Below are 20,082 nucleotides of genomic sequence, written 5' to 3'. Positions count from 1 at the left end.
CAATCATATTGCTGTGGGTCTGGAGTCACATGTAGGCCAGACCAGGTAAGGACTTCAGATTTCCTCCCCTAAAGGATGAGTGGACCAGATGGATTTTACGACCATCATCAATGGTCAAATGGTATTACGGCAATCACCACTACTGAGACCAGCTTTCACCTCCAGATTATGAATTGAATTTAAACTCCACTAACTGTCGTGGTGAGACTTGAACCCCTGTCCCCAGAACCTTAGCCTGGACCTCTGGATTACTAATCCAGTGTTATTATATAGTAATACAATGCACATGCTTTTTAAACACATTTCTACCGAGCAACACCATGGGATATGAACTAGTGTGCTTGAACATGTTAAATATGCGAGGTTTGCTACAATGACTTTCACATTGCTACCTAGGTTCTCAATCACCTGTTGCATTTGAAGTTTACAAACAGCATGGGCGAGCAGGTCGATTTTGATGAGCAAGGTGACCTCAAAGGAAATTATACCATTATCAACTGGCAATTGTCCCCTGAGGATGAATCTGTAGTATTTCACGAAGTTGGCAACTACAATGCAGATGCTAAACCAAGTGACAGACTCAACATAAATGACAAGAAAATCTTGTGGAGTGGCTTCTCAAAAGTGGTATGTGATTAATTTTAATCATACATTTTATTTTATCCGATACACTATTTGCCAGATTAAAAATTTCACTAATGTTCATTCATTGTGGTGATACCTCTCCTGTAGGCAAGGTTAGGAAAAATAAGTTTTGTAAAAACCTATCATAGGTTTATGACAGATCAGTAAAAATATTTCTTTTTGATTTTATTCAGAGGAAAATATACCTGAATATATTTCAATAGATGACTGTACATATTAACACTTGTCAAAACATAACCCTTTATCTTTCTGCTAATGACAATTGTTCAATATTTACCACAATTGCTAATTTCCCAAACCACATTGGAATTTAATTTCAAGTTGCTTCCGCTAAGTAGAGATATGGTATAGACTGGGATAATATTCTGATGCACAATGACCTGGAACTTTTTTCATCATATGTTGTCATTTGTATATTGTCTCTCACAATTCACTTATAACAGCACGCTCAAAATCCCAAATGTCTAGTCTTTGACCCTCCATTCACTACAACATTTTTGCAGCCACTACTCTGATTATTTAGACCTTCATCTCAACCTTTAAAACTCTACTTTCCATTGAACCCATTATCATCTCTCAGCTAGTTCGTTCCCTCAGTACAGCCCTCATCTATGTTCCTTGAGTCCAGTTGGAGCACAGAACTGAACAGACATGGTAGACAACTGGGTTAGCCATTTACTTTCAGGTCTGGTTGAAGGCACCTTTGGATACTGCTCTCATCTGCTGGAGCTGTTCATTACTCCAGCATCATTCTGGAATCCAAAGATACCCCCATCTTGATTTCCCCACTGCAGATTACCCTGTTAAAATTCTTTCCCTTATCTCCTCCCCCTCTTCTCCAACAAAAAATGAGGAATTCATTGACTTTGTCACCAAGATTGAGATAATTGAATCATCTGTCTCAGCCACTTCCCTCTCTTCCTCTAATCATTTAATGCTCGCCCTTTAATGTTTCCTTTAATGCTCCCCCAGCCCTGACCTAGTATCTTTCTCTAGTCTTTGTCTCTCACCTTGTCCATGAATGCACCTTCTGCTTTTTGGTCCCTATTCCCATTAAACCTCTGACCACTCAACCTCCTTTCTGGTTCCCATGTTAGCTGATAGTTCTCGCTCTTCACTCCTTTAAATTTGCTGTTATCAAAACCCCTTTGCAAACTACCATCCCATTCCAAATCCCTTTCCTTTCAATGTCCTTGAAAGTGTTTATGCCACCGAAATCCATGCCCACCTTTCCCTGAACTCCAATCAGATTTCTACCCCAACCACAGTACCAAAAACTGCTCTTCTCAAAGTCGCAAATTACATTCTATGTGATTTGACAAAGGTACCCTTTCCCTCCACATCCTTCTTGATCTGCCTGCAGCCTTTGATACAGTTAATCACACCATCCTCCTCTAATGGTTCTCCACTGTCATCCCGCTGGGTGAGAATGCTCTCACTTGCTTCCTGTAGCGCACAAAGACTCCGTGAGACGAATAGAGTGAAGTCGATGAGGCTTTATTAAGCGTGTCTGTTCCCCCGCAGCTCGATAGTAGAATGGCCTGCGGGGGAGGACTCCGGCTTCTTATACTCCGCCTTCAGGGCGGAGCTAGAGGTCAACGGCCAACCAGGACCCGGGATCTGTCAGCCAATGACATTAGGGCTTCCAGTCCCACATGACCCCTAATACATACTACCACATTCACCCCTTGTCAAAAATGAACCCGGCGGGGTGATGCTTCGTATGGTGGTAAGGGTTTACAGGGCTGGTCCTGGGAGGAAAAAAACATTCACATGGCAATACAGTATTGTACAATTTTGTCCTGTTTCAACTATTTACAGAAGGTATGTTCTTGTGAAAATGTTACAAATGTTCTTGTGAAAAGTCCATATATTGATTTAGATCGACGCCACGAGTCGGTCGGGCGGTCTGGTCGTCCGTGTCGATCGCCTCGGCCCCGGTGGTGGTGCTGGTGGTGCTTGTACCGGTGTTGTCGTCTCCGGGAGCCTTACGGTTTCCGCTTGGGCTTTATTCTTGGTCGGGCCTGAGGGGAGGGGAACCGATCCTCCTGGGAAGGGGGCGGTCGCGGGGTGCGGCGGTGGCAGGAAGGGGGGGGGCTTGGGTGAATGGTGTCGGGGGTGTGTGTGTGTTGCCGGCGGGCGCCAGATCCCGCAGGGAGACCGTGTCCTGTCGGCCGTCGGGGTACTCCACGTAAGCGTACTGCGGGTTCGCGTGGAGGAGGTGAACCCTTTCGACCAACGGGTCCGCCTTATGTGCCCGCACATGCTTTCGGAGCAAGATGGGTCCTGGGGCCGCCAGCCAGGTCGGCAGCGACGTTCCAGAGGAGGACCTCCTAGGGAAGACAAGGAGACGCTCATGAGGCGTTTGATTAGTGCTCGTACATAATAGCGACCGGATGGAGTGGAGAGCGTCCGGGAGGACCTCCTGCCACCGTGAAACTGGGAGGTCCCTGGGCCGTAGGGCCAGTAGGACGGTCTTCCAGACCGTGCCGTTCTCCCTCTCTACTTGCCCGTTCCCCCGGGGGTTGTAGCTGGTCGTCCTGCTCGAGGCTATGCCCTTGCTGAGCAGGAACTGGCGCAGCTCGTCACTCATGAAAGAGGACCCCCTGTCGCTGTGGACGTATGCAGGGCAACCAAACAGTGTGAAGATGGTGTTCAGGGCTTTAATGACTGTGGCCGCGGTCATGTCAGAGCAGGGAATGGCGAATGGGAAGCGGGAGTATTCGTCCACCACATTAAGAAAGTATGTGTTGCGGTCGGTGGAGGGGAGGGGCCCTTTGAAATCGAGACTGAGGCGTTCAAAGGGGCGGGAAGCCTTAATCAGGTGCGCACCATCCGGCCTGAAAAAATGCGGTTTGCATTCCGCGCAGATGTGGCAGTCCCTTGTGACTGTACGGACCTCCTCTAAAGAGTATGGGAGGTTGCGGGACTTGATAAAGTGGAAAAACCGAGTGACCCTCGGGTGGCAGAGGTCCTCGTGGAGGGTTTGGTGGCGGTTAATTTGTGCGTTGGCACATGTGCCGCGGGATAGGGCATCGGACGGCTCGTTCAGCTTTCCGGGACGATACAAAATCTCGTAGTTGAAGGTGGAGAGCTCGATCCTCCACCTTAAGATCTTGTCGTTTTTGATTTTGCCCCGCAGTGCATTATCGAACATGAAGGCTACCGACCGTTGGTCAGTGAGGAGAGTGAATCTCCTGCGGCCAGGTAATGCCTCCAATGTCGCACAGCTTCCACTATGGCTTGGGCTTCCTTTTCCACTGAGGAGTGGCGGATTTCTGAGGCGTGGAGGGTCCGGGAGAAAAAGGCCACGGGTCTGCCCGCTTGGTTAAGGGTGGCCGCTAGAGCAACGTCTGAGGTGTCGCTCTCGACCTGGAAGGGGAGGGACTCGTCGATGGCGTGCATCGTGGCCTTTGCGATATCCGCTTTGATGCGGCTGAAGGCCTGGCAAGCCTCTGTCGACAGAGGGAAGGTAGTGGTCTGTATTAGGGGGCGGGCCTTGTCTGCGTACTGGGGGACCCACTGGGCGTAGTATGAAAAAAACCCCAGGCAGCGTTTTAGGGCTTTTGAGCAGTGCGGGAGGGGAAATTCCATGAGGGCGCGCATACGTTCGGGGTCGGGGCCTATTATCCCATTGCGCACTACGTAGCCCAGAATGGCTAGCCGATTGGTGCTAAAAACGCACTTGTCCTCGTTGTACGTGAGGTTCAAGGCTTTGGCGGTCTGGAGGAATTTTTGGAGGTTGGAGTCGTGGTCCTGCTGGTCGTGGCCGCAGATGGTTACATTGTCGAGATACGGGAACGTGGCCCACAACCCATGTTGATCAACCATTCGGTCCATCTCCCGTTGGAAGACCGAGACCCCGTTTGTGACGCCAAATGGGACCCTTAGGAAATGGTATAATCGCCCGTCTGCCTCGAAGGCTGTGTACTTGCGGTCACTTGGGCGGATGGGGAGCTGATGGTAGGCGGACTTGAGGTCCACGGTGGAGAAGACTTTATATTGGGCAATCCGATTGACCATGTCGGATATGCGGGGGAGAGGGTACGCGTCTAGTTGTGTGTACCTGTTGATGGTCTGGCTATAGTCTATGACCATCCTTTGTTTCTCCCCTGTCTTCACTACTACCACCTGCGCTCTCCAGGGACTATTGCTGGCCTGGATTATGCCTTCCTTTAGTAGCCGCTGGACTTCGGACCGAATGAAGGTCCGGTCCTGGGCGCTGTACCGTCTGCTCCTAGTGGCGACGGGTTTGCAATCCAGGGTGAGGTTCGCAAACATGGACGAGGGTTGCACCTTGAGGGTTGCGAGGCCGCAGATAGTGAGTGGGGGTATTGGGCCGCCAAATTTGAAAGTAAGGCTCTGTAGATTACATTGGAAATCTAATCCCAGTAAGGTGGGGGCGCAGAGTTGGGGAAGGACGTTTAGTTTGTAGTTTTTGAATTCCCTCCCCTGCACCGTTAGGGTAACTATGCAGAATCCTTGGATCTGTATGGAGTGGGATCCTGCAGCTAGGGAAATCTTTTGTGCGCTGGGATAGGTGGTCAAGGAACAGCGTCTTACCGTGTCGGGGTGGATAAAGCTCTCCGTGCTCCCGGAGTCGACTAGGCATGGTGTCTCGTGGCCGTTTATTAGCACCGTTGTCGTCGTCGTCTGGAGTGTCCGGGGCCGAGCTTGATCGAGTGTAATTGAAGCGAGACGTGGTTGTAGTAGCGGAGTGGGGTCCGTTGTTGCCGTCCAAGATGGCGTCGGGGATGAACAAAATGGCCGCCCCCACGCGTCGTAGAGGTTTGGGGTGGTCCAAGATGGCGGCGCCCTTCCTCCCCTCGTGGTGGCCGGGACCCAAAATGGCGGCGTCTGCAGGTCGCACATGGGCGCTGGGGGGGGGTTGGGAGCGTTAGGACCGCGCGGGGCTCCCTCATCTCCGGGGACAGCGGTGGTCGGGACCCGAAGTGGTAGCGCCGGCGGGTCATACATGGGGTGCGGGGGGGGGGGGGTTGGGGAGCGTAAGCGGCGTGCAGGTCTCCCTGTTCTCCCGGGACCGCGGTGGTCTGGACCCAGAGCGGCTGCGCCTGCGGGTCGTACATGGGGCGCTGGGGGGGTTGGGGAGCGTAAACGGCTTGCAGGGCTCCCTGTTCTCCCGGGACAGCGGCGACCTCGCGGGACCGACACACAACCGCGAAATGGCCCTTTTTCCCGCAGCTCTTGCAGATCGCTGCGCGGGCCGGGCAGCGCTGTCGGGGGTGTTTTGCCTGGCCGCAGAAATAGCAGCGGGCGCCCCCGGTGCGACTTGGCGTTTGGACCGCGCAAGCCTGTGGGGTGTCCGGGAAGGGGGGGGGGGTGGGTTTGTCTCGACGGGTACGTACGGAGCCCAATGGGCTGCCGCGCGGTCGGGGCCGTAGGCGCGGGTATTACGCGCGGCCACGTCTAGGGAGGCTGCTAGGGCCCGGGCCTCTGAGAGTCCTAGCGACTCTCTTTCTAGAATTCTTTGGCGGATTTGGGAGGAATTCATACCTGCCACAAAAGCATCGCACATTAACATGTCCGTGTGTTCATTTGCGTTCACCGAAGGGCAGCTGCAGGCTCGTCCCAAAATCAGCAGCGCGGCGTAGAATTCGTCCATCGATTCTCCGGGACCTTGCCGTCTCGTCGCGAGCTGGTAGCGAGCGTAGATTTGGTTAACTGGGCGGACATAGAGACTTTTCAGTGCTGCGAACGCCGTCTGGAAATCCTCCGAGTCTTCGATGAGGGAGAAGATCTCCGTGCTTACCCTCGAGCGCAGGACCTGTAGTTTTTGGTCTTCTGTGACCCGGCCGGTGGCCGTTCTGAGGTAGGCCTCGAAACAAGTCTGCCAGTGCTTGAAGGCTGCTGCCGCATTCACTGCGTGGGGGCTGATCCTCAGGCATTCCGGAATGATCCTGAGCTCCATAGTCCTTTTTAGGCACGCTTAATAAATTGTAGCGCACAAAGACTCCGTGAGACGAATAGAGTGAAGTCGATGAGGCTTTATTAAGCGTGTCTGTTCCCCCGCAGCTCGATAGTAGAATGGCATGCGGGGGAGGACTCCGGCTTCTTATACTCCGCCTTCAGGGCGGAGCTAGAGGTCAACGGCCAACCAGGACCCGGGATCTGTCAGCCAATGACATTAGGGCTTCCAGTCCCACATGACCCCTAATACATACTACCACACTTCCATTCTTGTCCATCCAATTGTAACCTGAAGATCATCTGCAATGAATTCTCTCCCCACTCCGGCAAGGTTTTGTCTGATGTCCTACAAGAATCTAACGTTAACCGCCTCTTATTTCTTATCTACATGCTGCCTTTCATTAACATCATCCAATAACACAACAGTTTCCACACGTACGCTGACCACACCCAGTTCTACATCACCACTACCTCTCTTGGCCCCTCCAGTGTCTCTAATTTGTTAGTCTCAATTGCCAGTACCACAATTAATTTACAGAACCACCTTTAACAGCAGTAGAACATTTGAAGACAACTTTGTAAAATTAAGAAACGGTTTTGCCTGGGTACTTACAACCCAAGAGGCCTGGTAGACACAATTATGACAAACATGATGCTGGGCATGTCTGCAGCTATCTGACATCGGAGTATTCATGGCAGCAATGTTCTGTTTCGGCTGTGAAGACCGTGGTTAAAACAATAGGGAATGTGCAGGTTTGAATGGAACAATTCCAAGAACTTTGTACTAACTAACTTTGTACATATGCACAAAATGTGAACACGCATTTGCTTTGAATTGCTGTATATGGACGAATGTCACGTACAAATAGCTACCAAATCTACTTGCAATGTAAATGGGGCTGAGTTGACAGCAAGGGAATAGAATCATAGCATTCCTGCAGTGCAAAGGAGGCCATTCATCCCATCGAGTCTGCACCAACCGTCTGAAAGTGCACCCTGCCTAGGCCCACTCCGTAGCAACCCGTAACCCCAGATAACTTTTTGGACACCAAGGGGAAACTTAGCATGGCCAAACCACCTAACCTGCACATCTTTGGATTGTGGGAGGAAACCCACGCAGACATGGGGAGAATGTGCAAACTCCACACAGTCACCCAAGGTCAGAATCAAACCCAGGTCCCTCGCACTGTGAGACAGCAGTGCCACCGTGCCACTGTGCAGCCATAAAGCTACATTTCAGAACACTTTTCAATCGAGAAATCTCTTGAATGAAATGAAATATTAAGTAATGTAACAAGGAGGAATAAAAACATTGAGAATGAATTTATACGGATGATCTCCCACTCACTAACCACAAATTCAACTCTAAAGATTTTAATGAAACAATTCAATCAAAGTTTTAACTTTAAAAAATGTATTTACCTTTCCAGGTCCCTTTTTCTAACTGCAGTCGTGATTGTGTGCCAGGCACCAGGAAGGGGATAATTGAAGGGGAACCCACCTGCTGCTTTGAGTGCGTAGCATGTGCAGAAGGAGAATTTAGTGATGAAAGTGGTAAGCAAGACTGCCTGTTTTCTTGGAAATGCCTGTAATAGAGGTTGATATAGAATATGCAAGTCCAAATCTCCGAGAGTTCTGCCTCCAGAAACCTAGAAACTAAAATGAAAATATTACAATTGACCTGCCTTACATCAATGCAAAGATAACCAGGTACATTTGAAGGAGATTGGGCCTGTAGGTATAAATTCGGAAGCAACAGTTTGACTGGCCCATTAATGCCTAAGGCCCATCAAATGTCATATTAATGCAGGGCTGTAGCTGGATGAGTGACCCACCAACAGAGCTATTGGAGATTGGTGAGGTCAGGCATGATCGGTGGGACTCTCCTTCCAGCGACGCCAGAATCGCGATTGGGCGGCGAATCGCGTCAGCCGTAAATCAACGTCAGCGCCGGGTGCCGCAAAGATTGCCATGTTCCGGTGTCTCGACAGCGGTGTGAATGTGTTCTCCATTAAACACTGGCCTGGGCATGCAAATCGAACAGTAAACGCCGTTGGCATATCATTAATGGGACTGCCTCTGCATTCTCCTGGCCTCCAGCGACATTCCGCCTCCACTAGGAGGAATCACCAACGGCGAGGTTCACTTTTGGTATTTAAAATTGGGAAATCGGCGCCGAGGCAGCTGAGGGAGAGAGAGAGGAGGTAGGACATGTTCCCAAGCCGCAACCATGGGCTGCCAGTCCGGCTGCTAGCTAGGGGGAGGGGTGACTGTCAGGTCTGGGGAGAGCACTGAGTGGCAGCCAGGGGGTGTACTGTGGGATCGGGGTGACCGCCAGGACCAGGATGTTCAGGCATGGACCATCATTGTATTGCTGCGGCCTGCAGGCAGCCATATTGCAGCGCACTCCACTGACCTCCCACCATGGCCCGTAGTTAGGCAGAGTGCCACCGGCTGTATGGGTGCCTCCCCCAATGGCAGTCCCCCGAGGAGCCCACAGACCGTGCCCCCCCCCCCCCCCCCCCCACACACACACACACACACACAACCAGTCGCAACCCTGCTGGCGGGACACCCAGCGTAGATCCCATGGGAGAGTGCAGGATGGTGCCAGCCATCAGTACCCCTGCCGGCAGGGACAGGTGCGGGGTCAGAGCCCCACCTCTCCTCCACACCATTCAGCAATGTCTCCAGATCCGCATCTACGAATCCCAGGGTCACTCTTCGGGTGGCATCACCTTGACTGGAATGTGTATGGGGAATGGGGTGCTTATATGCGGCTGCAGCCTGGCAGGCTCTCCTGTGTTAAATCTGACCCCGGTGAATCAGATGCCGGCATGTGATGGAATTGCACTAGATCCATGTGACGTCAGTATTAGCCCCTTAAGGTGCCCTGAATCGCTCTGGGACTGGCACCGCTTTCATCAACGTAGAACTTCGCGATTCAGTCCCATCGTTGGTACGGAGTCTCTCAAATGGAGAATCCTGGCCGATAGCTAAGCACAACCTCATACAGGTTAGAATAAAAGTAGTGGGGAGAAGGTGACTGATACTACTGAGATGCAAAAGGTTGTTAGTGAACAAACTACATTAGATGTTGAAAATTTAACAATATATTCATCATTCTTAAAGCTCAGCTAGGAAGTAACAAAACTTAATGCTATTGGTAATAATAAAGTGGCAATAATGTCTTTGAACGGAAATAAGGCAGTATGGAATGATTACCCACTTTCACTGAGTAAAGAGCTAATGCTTTGAAGGCCTATTTGCACCAAAGAAATAATTGACTATACTTGATTCATTGTTTGCTATGTTTTTCTCCTTTAGATGCAAGTGCATGCACAAAGTGTCCCAATGATTTTTGGTCAAATGAGAATCATACATCATGCATAGCCAAGGAGATTGAATACCTATCATGGACTGAACCTTTTGGAATTGCTCTGACAATATTTGCCATTCTAGGAATACTGATGACTTCCTTTGTTTTGGGTGTATTCATTAAGTTCAGAAATACTCCTATTGTGAAAGCCACTAACAGAGAACTCTCCTATCTCCTCCTCTTCTCCTTAATCTGCTGCTTCTCCAGCTCATTGATCTTTATTGGAGAACCAAGAGATTGGGCTTGTAGATTACGTCAGCCTGCGTTTGGAATCAGCTTTGTGCTGTGCATTTCTTGCATTCTGGTGAAAACGAATCGCGTACTATTAGTCTTCGAGGCCAAGATCCCAACCAGCCTTCATCGAAAGTGGGTGGGCCTCAATTTGCAATTCTTACTGGTTTTCCTCTGTATTCTTGTGCAAATAGTTACTTGTGTCATCTGGCTTTATACAGCACCTCCTTCAAGCTACAGAAACCATGAACTAGAAGATGAAGTCATTTTTATTACGTGTGATGAAGGTTCTTTGATGGCGCTTGGGTTTCTCATCGGTTACACATGCCTCCTTGCCGCCATTTGCTTCTTTTTTGCCTTTAAGTCTCGCAAACTCCCAGAGAATTTCAACGAGGCCAAATTTATTACTTTCAGCATGCTGATATTTTTCATAGTCTGGATCTCATTCATCCCTGCTTATGTGAGCACTTACGGGAAATTTGTTTCAGCTGTTGAAGTCATTGCCATACTTGCATCAAGTTTTGGGTTGCTTGGATGCATTTATTTTAACAAATGCTATATAATTTTGTTTAAACCATCAAGAAATACCATTGAAGAAGTGAGATGTAGTACAGCTGCCCATGCTTTTAAAGTGGCAGCAAGGGCAACTTTGCGACGCAGTACCTTATCCCGTAAGAGGTCCAATAGTATTGGTGGTTCGACTGTCTCTTCTCCATCATCTTCAATCTGTAGCAGAAACGCCCATGCTGAACCAATCACCATGGAGATGCCGAGGTGCAGTAAGCAGAAGGTCAGTTTTGGCAGCGGAACTGTCACCTTATCTCTAAGTTTTGAGGAAACTGGAAGATATGCAACTGTTAGCAGGAGCATGAGGAGGCGAAATTCAGTGGAAGCCAAATATAGCGATGATTTTTTGATGAAGCACAATGTTTTGATCCCTCTTCAGAATTGCGATACAGGAAATGACATGCGGTGCAAGATAATGGGAAACAATGGATCAGGAACTCTTGAGTCATTGGATGGTAGCAAAGAATATGCCAGAAAAACTGAAGAAATGTCCTCCAACACTTCAATAAATTCAAGAAACCTTGTTGATGGCACCATTGGAGATAATGCTATAAATTCTTAACTGTGCAATATTTTCAGATAGTCCCAGCACTTTTGTGAATTGCTGTTGGTGCAAAATGTAAGTTATTCTGTTGCTGTCTGTATCAAAAATTAAAACTCAATATTACACCTAGAAAACTACCCAAATGGCAATTCAGGACATTGAAGCATTGCCGAAACTGAGAGGTACATTAGGAGAATAGTTTTGTCATGGCCGGCCAATCCCTGGATTTTCTATGAAATGAGATACACATTATTTTTTTTTTAATGAATGCAAGCCTAGAAATGCTACAGAATAAGTTACAGGAAATAAAATCAGAAAGAAAACAACGAGGTGAAACAGAATGGCCTATGGATACACAATTTAACAACTGTATTCTTTCAACAGTTTTAACAAAAGCTAAAGAGGCTTGTGTACTTGAAAGGTCATTAAAGTTGTGATTGCACAAACATCTGTATGTTTTCAAAATTATATACTGGGTCAATATATTTCAACAAACCCAAGTAATTAGAGAATGAGTCACAAACTATCGAAAACAGTGTTGGAGAAGTTGATGCCAGCACAAAAAACCTTTCAGAATCCTTCAAGGAAATTCGCACTGTTACAACAATGGGTTACCCCTATGCAACATCACTGCTGCAAACACAGATTATTTATTTTGCATTAACATGACAGTTACACCAATCATATGGAAAGTCTGTGGCAGTTTTTAATTTTATCAGACGCGAGCGAGGTCTATTAAATTAAGTAGGAATATGGCTCTGGAAGTAAGCAATGTCATTAGTGGTAACATGCTATCGTATTGCATCTCTGTGGTTATTGCATCATGTTACACATGTTTAATTACATTGTAAGTTTAAAACTACAGAAAGGATTTTATTGTTGGAAGAGTAGAAAGCAACCAAGTTGACACTGGGTGTCAGGAATTTAAGTTATGAGGAGAAGCCAGAGAGGTTAAACTTGCTTTCTTTGCGCAGAAGGGAAACTTTAATAAAATCAAATTGAAGTCTTCAACGTTATGAAGAGAAATAGCAAAGGAGAAGACACAAGTTAAATAAATCGGAAGATAAGAATGAGAAGTATGAACTTTTTCATCCTCAGGGTAATAGTGTTGTGGAGTAAGTTGCCAAGGAAAGCCACTGAAATAGACAGCATAAAGTGGTTCAGGAGACAATGGTGTTTCTGGAGAGAGAAAGGACTGGGGAACATACTGATAGGTGATTCTGATGTTTCAAAAAGAACTAACTCTCTGGAGTTGACAGCCATTTCCTGTTTTTAAGAATTGAAAGTCATCTAACTGTGATGCTGAAGTTTGGTAAAAACAAGCACTATACTGCTGCTTGTATCAAATTACCTTTCACTTCCAGTATTAAGGCTCATGCTGCCTTTAACTTGCTGACGCAAAGACAGTAATGTGATATGGCAGTATGCATTTGATGTTATGATTATATGGACAATAGGTAGTATGAATGGATAATGGCGAAAATAGAATATTATGTCATACATTGGAGCATTAATAATAGAAATTTATAGAAGTTGTAAGATAATGGTAGTACTGTAATTTAATACCCATGATAGCAAAATAGAACTCACATTATAAACCTACAATCAGCAGTCAGTGACATCCAGAAAGGTGAAGAGAAAATGAAAAAAGAATGAAATATGAAGAGGGCTATGAATAAAATATCATGGTGAGATGTGTGCAGTAAAAATATATGAACAGTTTCCCATCTGTTCTGTAGATTAGCTTCATGCCTGGAGGTAATTTGCTGGAGGTGAGGTACAGTATTTCAGCAAAGAAAATGAAGAGAATTGGTGCAATGACACAGCATTGTTTGACTGCAGTTTTCAGCAAGATAGGGTTTGTGAGGGTTCCATTGGTGAGGATTGTAGCTTGCATGTCATTGTGGAGTTGGTGGAGGGTGGTGAGAATGGATATTCATAAGTCTTTGTGATTGACAGTCAAAGGCTTTTGTGATCGAGAATGGCCATGAACTGTGGTTGGTTGGCCTCAAAGCACTGGAGAAGCACTACCAGCAGTGATTTTACTAAATCCTCTAAATCCATTGGCAAGAAGGATGGTCCAGCAGCAAGGTTACAGCCAACATGCCCAACATTGAGGCACTAACCATGCTAAACCAGTTCTGCAGGGTGGGACACGTTTTTTGTGTCTAACAATAGGTTCCAGAAGCAACTGCTCTACTTGGAACTTGGTTGCAGCAGGGGACACCCAGAAAGACTGCAGAAACCCTTGAGGGAGACTCTCAAAGCATCTCTGAAGAGGTCAAACGTTCTAGCTGATTCATGGGAGGTCTTGGCATATGGCCAAACAAATGGGAAATGCTCATTTGGAGAGGCACTGAACACATTGAGAGATGTCAGTGGGAACATAGACAAAGTCAAGGCACAGGAGGGAGCGCCCAAACCTCCAAACAACCCATCTACCCAAACCTTCAAGCACTACATGATCTATGTGTGGCAGAGTCTGCAGGTCACGCATTGGACTTATCAGCCACCTCAGAACTCATCAAACCAGAGTGGAAGAAAGTCATCCTCAACACAAGTGACTGCCTAAGAAGAAAAACAGAAATATTTGTTGGATGTAATAATAACAAATGATTGCTTAGTAGCAGTCTAATGTACTATATTGATGAGACAGTGGTACAAAAATGATTCAGCGAGAATAAAACAACCTAACATTGACAAAAGCGAAGGTGAAACCCAATAGTAGCTAATGACAGTGTGATCGAGCGGCAGAACATTACAAGGGTAACAGTGGTATTCCTTCAATGTGAGTCTGATGTTGAAGCAGTATGACAACTGTAATGGTATAATGTGGAATCGGTGAGACAGCCGCAATAAAGCATTTTAACATTAATGATGATTTAGTATTGGAAGGGTTTGACATCAATGAGACAATGTTAATGGAACTGTGTGGCATTTGTAAGATTGATGAGGCAGCAGTAACAAATACAATCAAATTGAAATTAGTCCATCACTTTCAACTAGAGTTTATATTACATGCAATGCCTGTTCTTTTTATTTATGTTTCTTAAGATTGACATTTAATGACCTGTACTGTACAGCAGAATAAATTACAATGGATACCACAATTAAATGAGCTGAGTTGGAAGATAAACTAAGCAACCAGATAACAGAATTACATTTATCCTATTTGATAGGATGACACACATTTAAAATATGTGATCAGATAGTGAAATTGTGGTTCTTACATTATCGAGTTAGCTAGAGAAAAAGCAAGTAAGATTGAAAACTTAGAGCCATGTGTAGCTGTAACCAAGATTGGCAGCTGCGATGATGAAACTGTTTCCTTGCACTTATATTTGAAAGTTGGACTTCAAGGAACTGTAACAAGAACATGTAATGATTTTGTAACAAAAAATTGTTAACATTATGTTAAATGCAAATTGTATTTCAAACATCAAATGTGTAAAATTGGTAATTATATATCTATTAAATACATATTTCTTGATAAATAGCTGTTCATAAGAATCAAAACATCTTGTAGCGCTTGAATTTTTTTGTACACTGTTCATTTGTGTATTCTTTGACCTGGTTTCTTTAGATTCAGACATGAATGATATTCATTTTGGAATCTCCATTGAAATGCACTTAACTATCTGTGAACTCTGTAAGTCATTTCATTTTTAATTCTCCAGTTAACATGAGCCGTTGCAATCATTTTCAGTGTGCATCCATGGCCACACCCATGTCATGTCTCCATCAATCAGCTGCAAATTATTCCTCTTATAAATTATCATTTAGAAGCAGCATAAGATTAGGTCATAGATGACATATGCACCATACTTTCACCATGGGTAGGCATTAGACAAGAAAATATTGAAGGACATATTAAGGTATAAAGGACATACTACACTGCTGCCTCATGGCGCCGAGGACCAGGGTCCCATCCCGCCTCTGGGTCACTGTCCATGTGGAGTTTGCACATTCTCCCCATGTCTGCGTGGGTCTCACCCTCACAACCCAAAACGATGTGCAGGAAGGTGAATTGGCCACGCTAAATTGCCCCTTAATTGGAAAAAAGAATTTGGTACTCTAAATCTATATAAACAAAAATAAAGGACATACTAGAAACAAAGTGATTGCTCCTTTTGAAATCATTACTACAATTTCTGCCTTAGCGAACCCATTTTTCTTTTCTTCCTTGCCCACCCTGAGATCCAGCACAGAGTTCACTCTCTTAAAGCAACACTTCCACAATTCTCTCCGATAATGGGGGAGTCTAATTTGGCATCTTGAACCCAGCAATTACATATATTTTTGACCCTGATACCCCTTCTTGCACTTTAACAAGCTTCTACCTACACATCTCTTACTTCATGAGAATTGGCACACATTCCCAACTTCTAGCCCTACCTTAAGTTACTCTATTTTCTTGTGAGTGAAATTTGTCCACAATGCTCCCATTAAGCAAAATCCACATGGGGTGCTCGATGGGCTGAATGGCCTCCTTCTGCACTGTTGGGATTCTATGGTTCAGTAAATGTTGCCTGGGTCTCCTTTGTTCCAACTTGTGGTGCTGCTACTCTTCCATGGTTCAATAGAATCTGCCTATTGGGAATTGCTATTCTGAGAAGCCCTAAGTGCTAATAAAAGGGTGGGTGGAAAATTTGCCTGTAGCCTGACCTCAGCAGAAACATGAGAAGCAACTACTGCAGCAGAGAACTGTAAAAAAGAAACCCTTCAAAAGTATTTCCCATTTTAAGAAATCTATATTCAAAATCTTTAGCTCCCTTGCAACAGGAACCTCACTGTTCCTCCTCTATCAGCTGATTCTAGCTCCTGCTGCACCTCATACTCACTGAGTTGTCCAGAGTGTATTAATAGTTCATAAGCAAGAAACTCACAACTGCTATACCACTGGTCTCACTCTGATACCATTGGAGAGAAAATATAAGTTAATATTTAAAAATTCAGAATCCTTCTTTGGAACATTCCTTCTCAAAAAGGCTTCTGTTCAAAACATGAAACTTTCTTTTCTCGAGAAGTAATACTATCCTACTGTGTATTTGGGTCAGATTTGTAGGGCGGGATTCTCCCGAATCAGCGAGGTGGCCCGATGCCGGCGTAAAAAACGGCGTGAACCACTCCGGCGTCGGGCCGACCGGAAGTAGCGGAGGGGTTGGTGCCACGCCAGCCGGCGCCGAAGGGACTGCGCGAGTTAGCGCATGCGCGGAACCGCAAGCGTGGTTCAGCGCATGCGCACACTGGCCGGCATATTCTGCCGCATGCGTAGGGGGGTGTTTTCTCCGCGCCGGCCATGGCGGAGCCCAACAGGGGCCGGCGCAGAAGGAAGAAGTGCCCCCACGGCACATGCCCGCCCGCTGATCGGTGGGCCGCGATCGTGGGCCAGGCCATCGTGGGGGGGAGCCCCTGGGTCGGATCCCCCCCCCCCCCCCCCCGGAGGACTGCACCAGCCAACTTACCTGCCAGGACCCGCCGTGTGGGACCACGTCCAATCCACGCCGGTGAGACTAACCAGAAACCGACGGCCGCTCAGCCCATCGGGGCCCGGAGAATTGTCGGGGGGGGGCTGCTGTCAACGGCCCCCGACTGGCGTGGCGTGATCCCCGTCCCCACCCGAAAACCGGCGCCGGAGAATACAGCAGCCGGCATCGGAGCGGCGGAGCGGGATTCACACCCGGTGGGGGTTCGGAGAATCCCGCCCATAGTATTTATATTCGATTTAACGGGACAAAAACAGAGTCCCGTTTCGGACGCATTTAGGGGGGTGTTTCTCGGTGCCCCACAAAAACGTTGCTATTTAACGGCATTTTTCAGTTTTTTTTGGCCTTCGCGAGGAATGCGCCACCGAGGCCGCACTCATATAATTTCCCGTACTGGCGAGCTCCGATCTTTTGACCCCCCCCTCAACTACTCCACCGTGGCCTCCGGATCCCCCCCCACTGCACTCAACTCATCTCTTACAGGGTCCTCGACCCCTCTCACCCCACCTCTTAAGGGAAAGGCATCCCTGGACCCAACCCCTGGCATAGGCAATCTGGCATCCAGGCACTTCGGCATTGCCAGCCTGGTACATTGGCAGCGCCAAGGTAGCATTACCAGGGTGCCCAGGTGGCAGTGCCAATATGCCAGGCTGACAGTGCTAAGGTGCACAGGCGCCAATGTAAGTTCCAGGGTACCAATCTGCCTAGAACCCGACTACCCAGGGGTCTCCAACGGCCTAAAAGATCCCCCCCCTCCCCAAGTGCCATTACACCTGGTTCTTTTTTGTGTGGACCAGGACTAAACAGTGCCCTGGTGAGGTCTCCCAGGTAGGGCCCTTATTTCCCAGCCCCTTGGACAATACGGTGCAGACATATTTAAATAAATCCATTTCATTGAAGCTCACGAGATGTGTTGAGCATCATGAATCTTGCAAGAGACGTCTTGCGAGATTCAATGGCCTTGGCACGTCACCAGGTCTGGTGCGACGAGGCCAGTAAACTGCGCCCAATATGTTTTTTTTAAATTTGTATTGCCAGCTGTTTATGTTAAAAGTATACTTTTAAAATTATTTCAAGGGATATGTGTGTTTCTGTCAAGGCCAGCATTTTGCCCATCCCTAATTGCCTTTGCAGTCAATGTGGTGTAGGTACACCAACAGTGCTGTTGGAAAGGGAGTTCTAGGATTTTGACCCAGCAACAATAAAGGAACAGCGACATATGGATGGTGTGTGGCTTGTAAGGGAACTTGCAGGTGTGGTGTTCCCAAACATCTGCTGCCCTTCTCCTTCTAGATGGTAGAGGTTGCAGGTTTGAAAAGTACTGTTGCAAGAGCCTTGGTAAGTTGCTGAAGTACATCTTGTAGATAACTTACATTGCTGCTAATGTGCGTGTTGGTGGAGGGGTTGAATCTTAAAAGTGGTGGATGGGGTGCCAATCAAATGGACTGCTTTTTCCTGGGTGGTGATGAGCTTCTTCAGTTGTTGGAGCTGCACTCATCTGGGCAATTGGAGAGCATTCTGACACACTCCTGACTTGGGCCTTGTAGATGGTGGACAGGCCTTGGGGAGTAAGGAGGTGAGTTATTCGCTGCGGAATTCCAAGCCTCTGACCTGCTCTTGTAGCTACATTATGTTTATGATTGGTTTCAGTTTCTGGTCAATGGTAACGCCCAGGATGTTGATAGTGGTGGTTTCAGCGATGGTAAGACATTGAGTGTCAAAGAGAGATGCATGGATTCTCACTTGTTGTGGAGCAAATGTTACTCACCACTTATCTTAATTCATTTTTAAATGTTTCTTTATTGTCACAAGTAGGCTTACATTAGCACTACAATGAAGTTACAGTAAAAAGCACCTAGTTGCCACAAATCCGGCGCCTGTTCGGGTACAGGGAGAGAATTCAGAATGTCCATTTCACCTAATAGCGCGTCTTTTGGGACTAGTGGGAGGAAACCGGAGCACCCGGAGGAAATCCACACAGACACGGGAGAATGTGCAGACTCTGCACAGATAGTGACCCAAGCTGGGAATCAAACCTGGCACCCTGGCGCTGTGAAGCAACTATGCTAACTACTGTGCTACCGTGCTGCCCGAGCCTGAATATTGTCCAGGTCTTGCTGCATTTGGGCACAAACTGCTTCAGTCTATGCTGTTGGTGAACATAAGGTATTACTTGATGCTGTGGGGGGAGTTCTAGAGAAGTTTAACAGATCTAAAGTTAAGAATACAGGAAAGCAAGAGATAGGAGCAGGAGTAGACCATATGGCCTGTAGAACCTGCCTGTCATTCAACACAATCATGGCTGATCCAGGGCTTCAGCTTTACTTTTCCGGCCACTCCCTACATTCCTTAATTCTCCGAGAGGTCAAAAATCTATCCAAGCCTTAAATATATTCAAAGATAAAACATCTACAGCCATCTGGGGTAGACAATTCCAAATATTCACAACCCTCTGAGTGAAGAAATATTTCCTCACCTTAAGTCTTAAATGATTGGCCCCTACCATGAGACTGATCCCCTGTGTTTTAGATTCTTCAGTCAGCATAAATACTCTCTTTCAGTAGAGAAAATTTATTTTAAGTTGGGAAGTAGAAAAGTGGGTCGTGAAATTAGAAGGCAGGCAAAATGAAATTGAGCATCAACTAAACCTAGAATGTGGAATAATATCAAAAAGACTAAGTTACAGGCACTCTACCTGAATGCACACAGCTTTCATAATAAAGTAGATGATTTAAAGTCATAAATAGAGGTAAATAGATATGATTTAATTGCCATTACAGAAATGTGGCTGCAGGGTAACCAAGGCAGGGAACTGAATATTCAAGGATAATCAACATTTCGGGAGGACAGAAAAAAGGAGAAGGAGATGGTGTTGCGCCGACAATAAGGGGTGGGGTCAGTACATTAGTAAGGGAGGATCTCGCATCGGAAGAACAAAATGTGGAATTTGTTCGGCTGGATCTAAGAAACAGCAAGGGGCAACAAACATTTGTTGAGTCTGAAGAAGAGTCATATGGACTCGAAACGTTAACTCATTTCCTCTTGTCATAGATGCTGCTAGAACTGATGAGTTTTTCCAGCATTTTCTGTTTTTATTTTATTACTAAACATTGGTAAGAGTTGTTTAGCAGCCACCAAACAGTAGTGGTAGTGTGGAGAATAGTATCAATTAGGAGATGAGAGAACAATGTAGTATGGGTACTACAGAAATTGTGGTGACTTCAATCTGCATGTAGACTGCGTATACCTGATGAATACTAATGCTGTGTAGGACAAATTTCTGGACAGTGTTAGGGTTGGTT

At 46.7% G+C, this 20,082-nt stretch overlaps 1 protein-coding gene across 2 annotated transcripts in view; it reads left to right on the top strand.

Annotated features, from left to right (window-relative positions):
- Nucleotides 1-14,810, top strand: part of casr (calcium-sensing receptor) — a 212,351-nt gene extending 197,541 nt beyond the window's left edge. For both annotated transcript variants that reach the window (XM_072513724.1, XM_072513723.1), the window contains 3 exons: nucleotides 397-627; nucleotides 8,004-8,127; nucleotides 9,901-14,810. In XM_072513724.1, coding sequence (XP_072369825.1) covers nucleotides 397-627; nucleotides 8,004-8,127; nucleotides 9,901-11,312 — 1,767 coding nt within the window. In that variant the 3' untranslated portion in view covers nucleotides 11,313-14,810. The remainder of the gene's footprint in view (nucleotides 1-396; nucleotides 628-8,003; nucleotides 8,128-9,900) is intronic.
- Nucleotides 14,811-20,082: the final 5,272 nt, after the last annotated feature.

Source organism: Scyliorhinus torazame, chromosome 8 (assembly GCF_047496885.1).
Source record: "Scyliorhinus torazame isolate Kashiwa2021f chromosome 8, sScyTor2.1, whole genome shotgun sequence".
Classification (NCBI taxonomy): Eukaryota; Metazoa; Chordata; class Chondrichthyes; order Carcharhiniformes; family Scyliorhinidae; genus Scyliorhinus; species Scyliorhinus torazame.
This window is presented reverse-complemented; position numbering and strand designations above follow the sequence as displayed.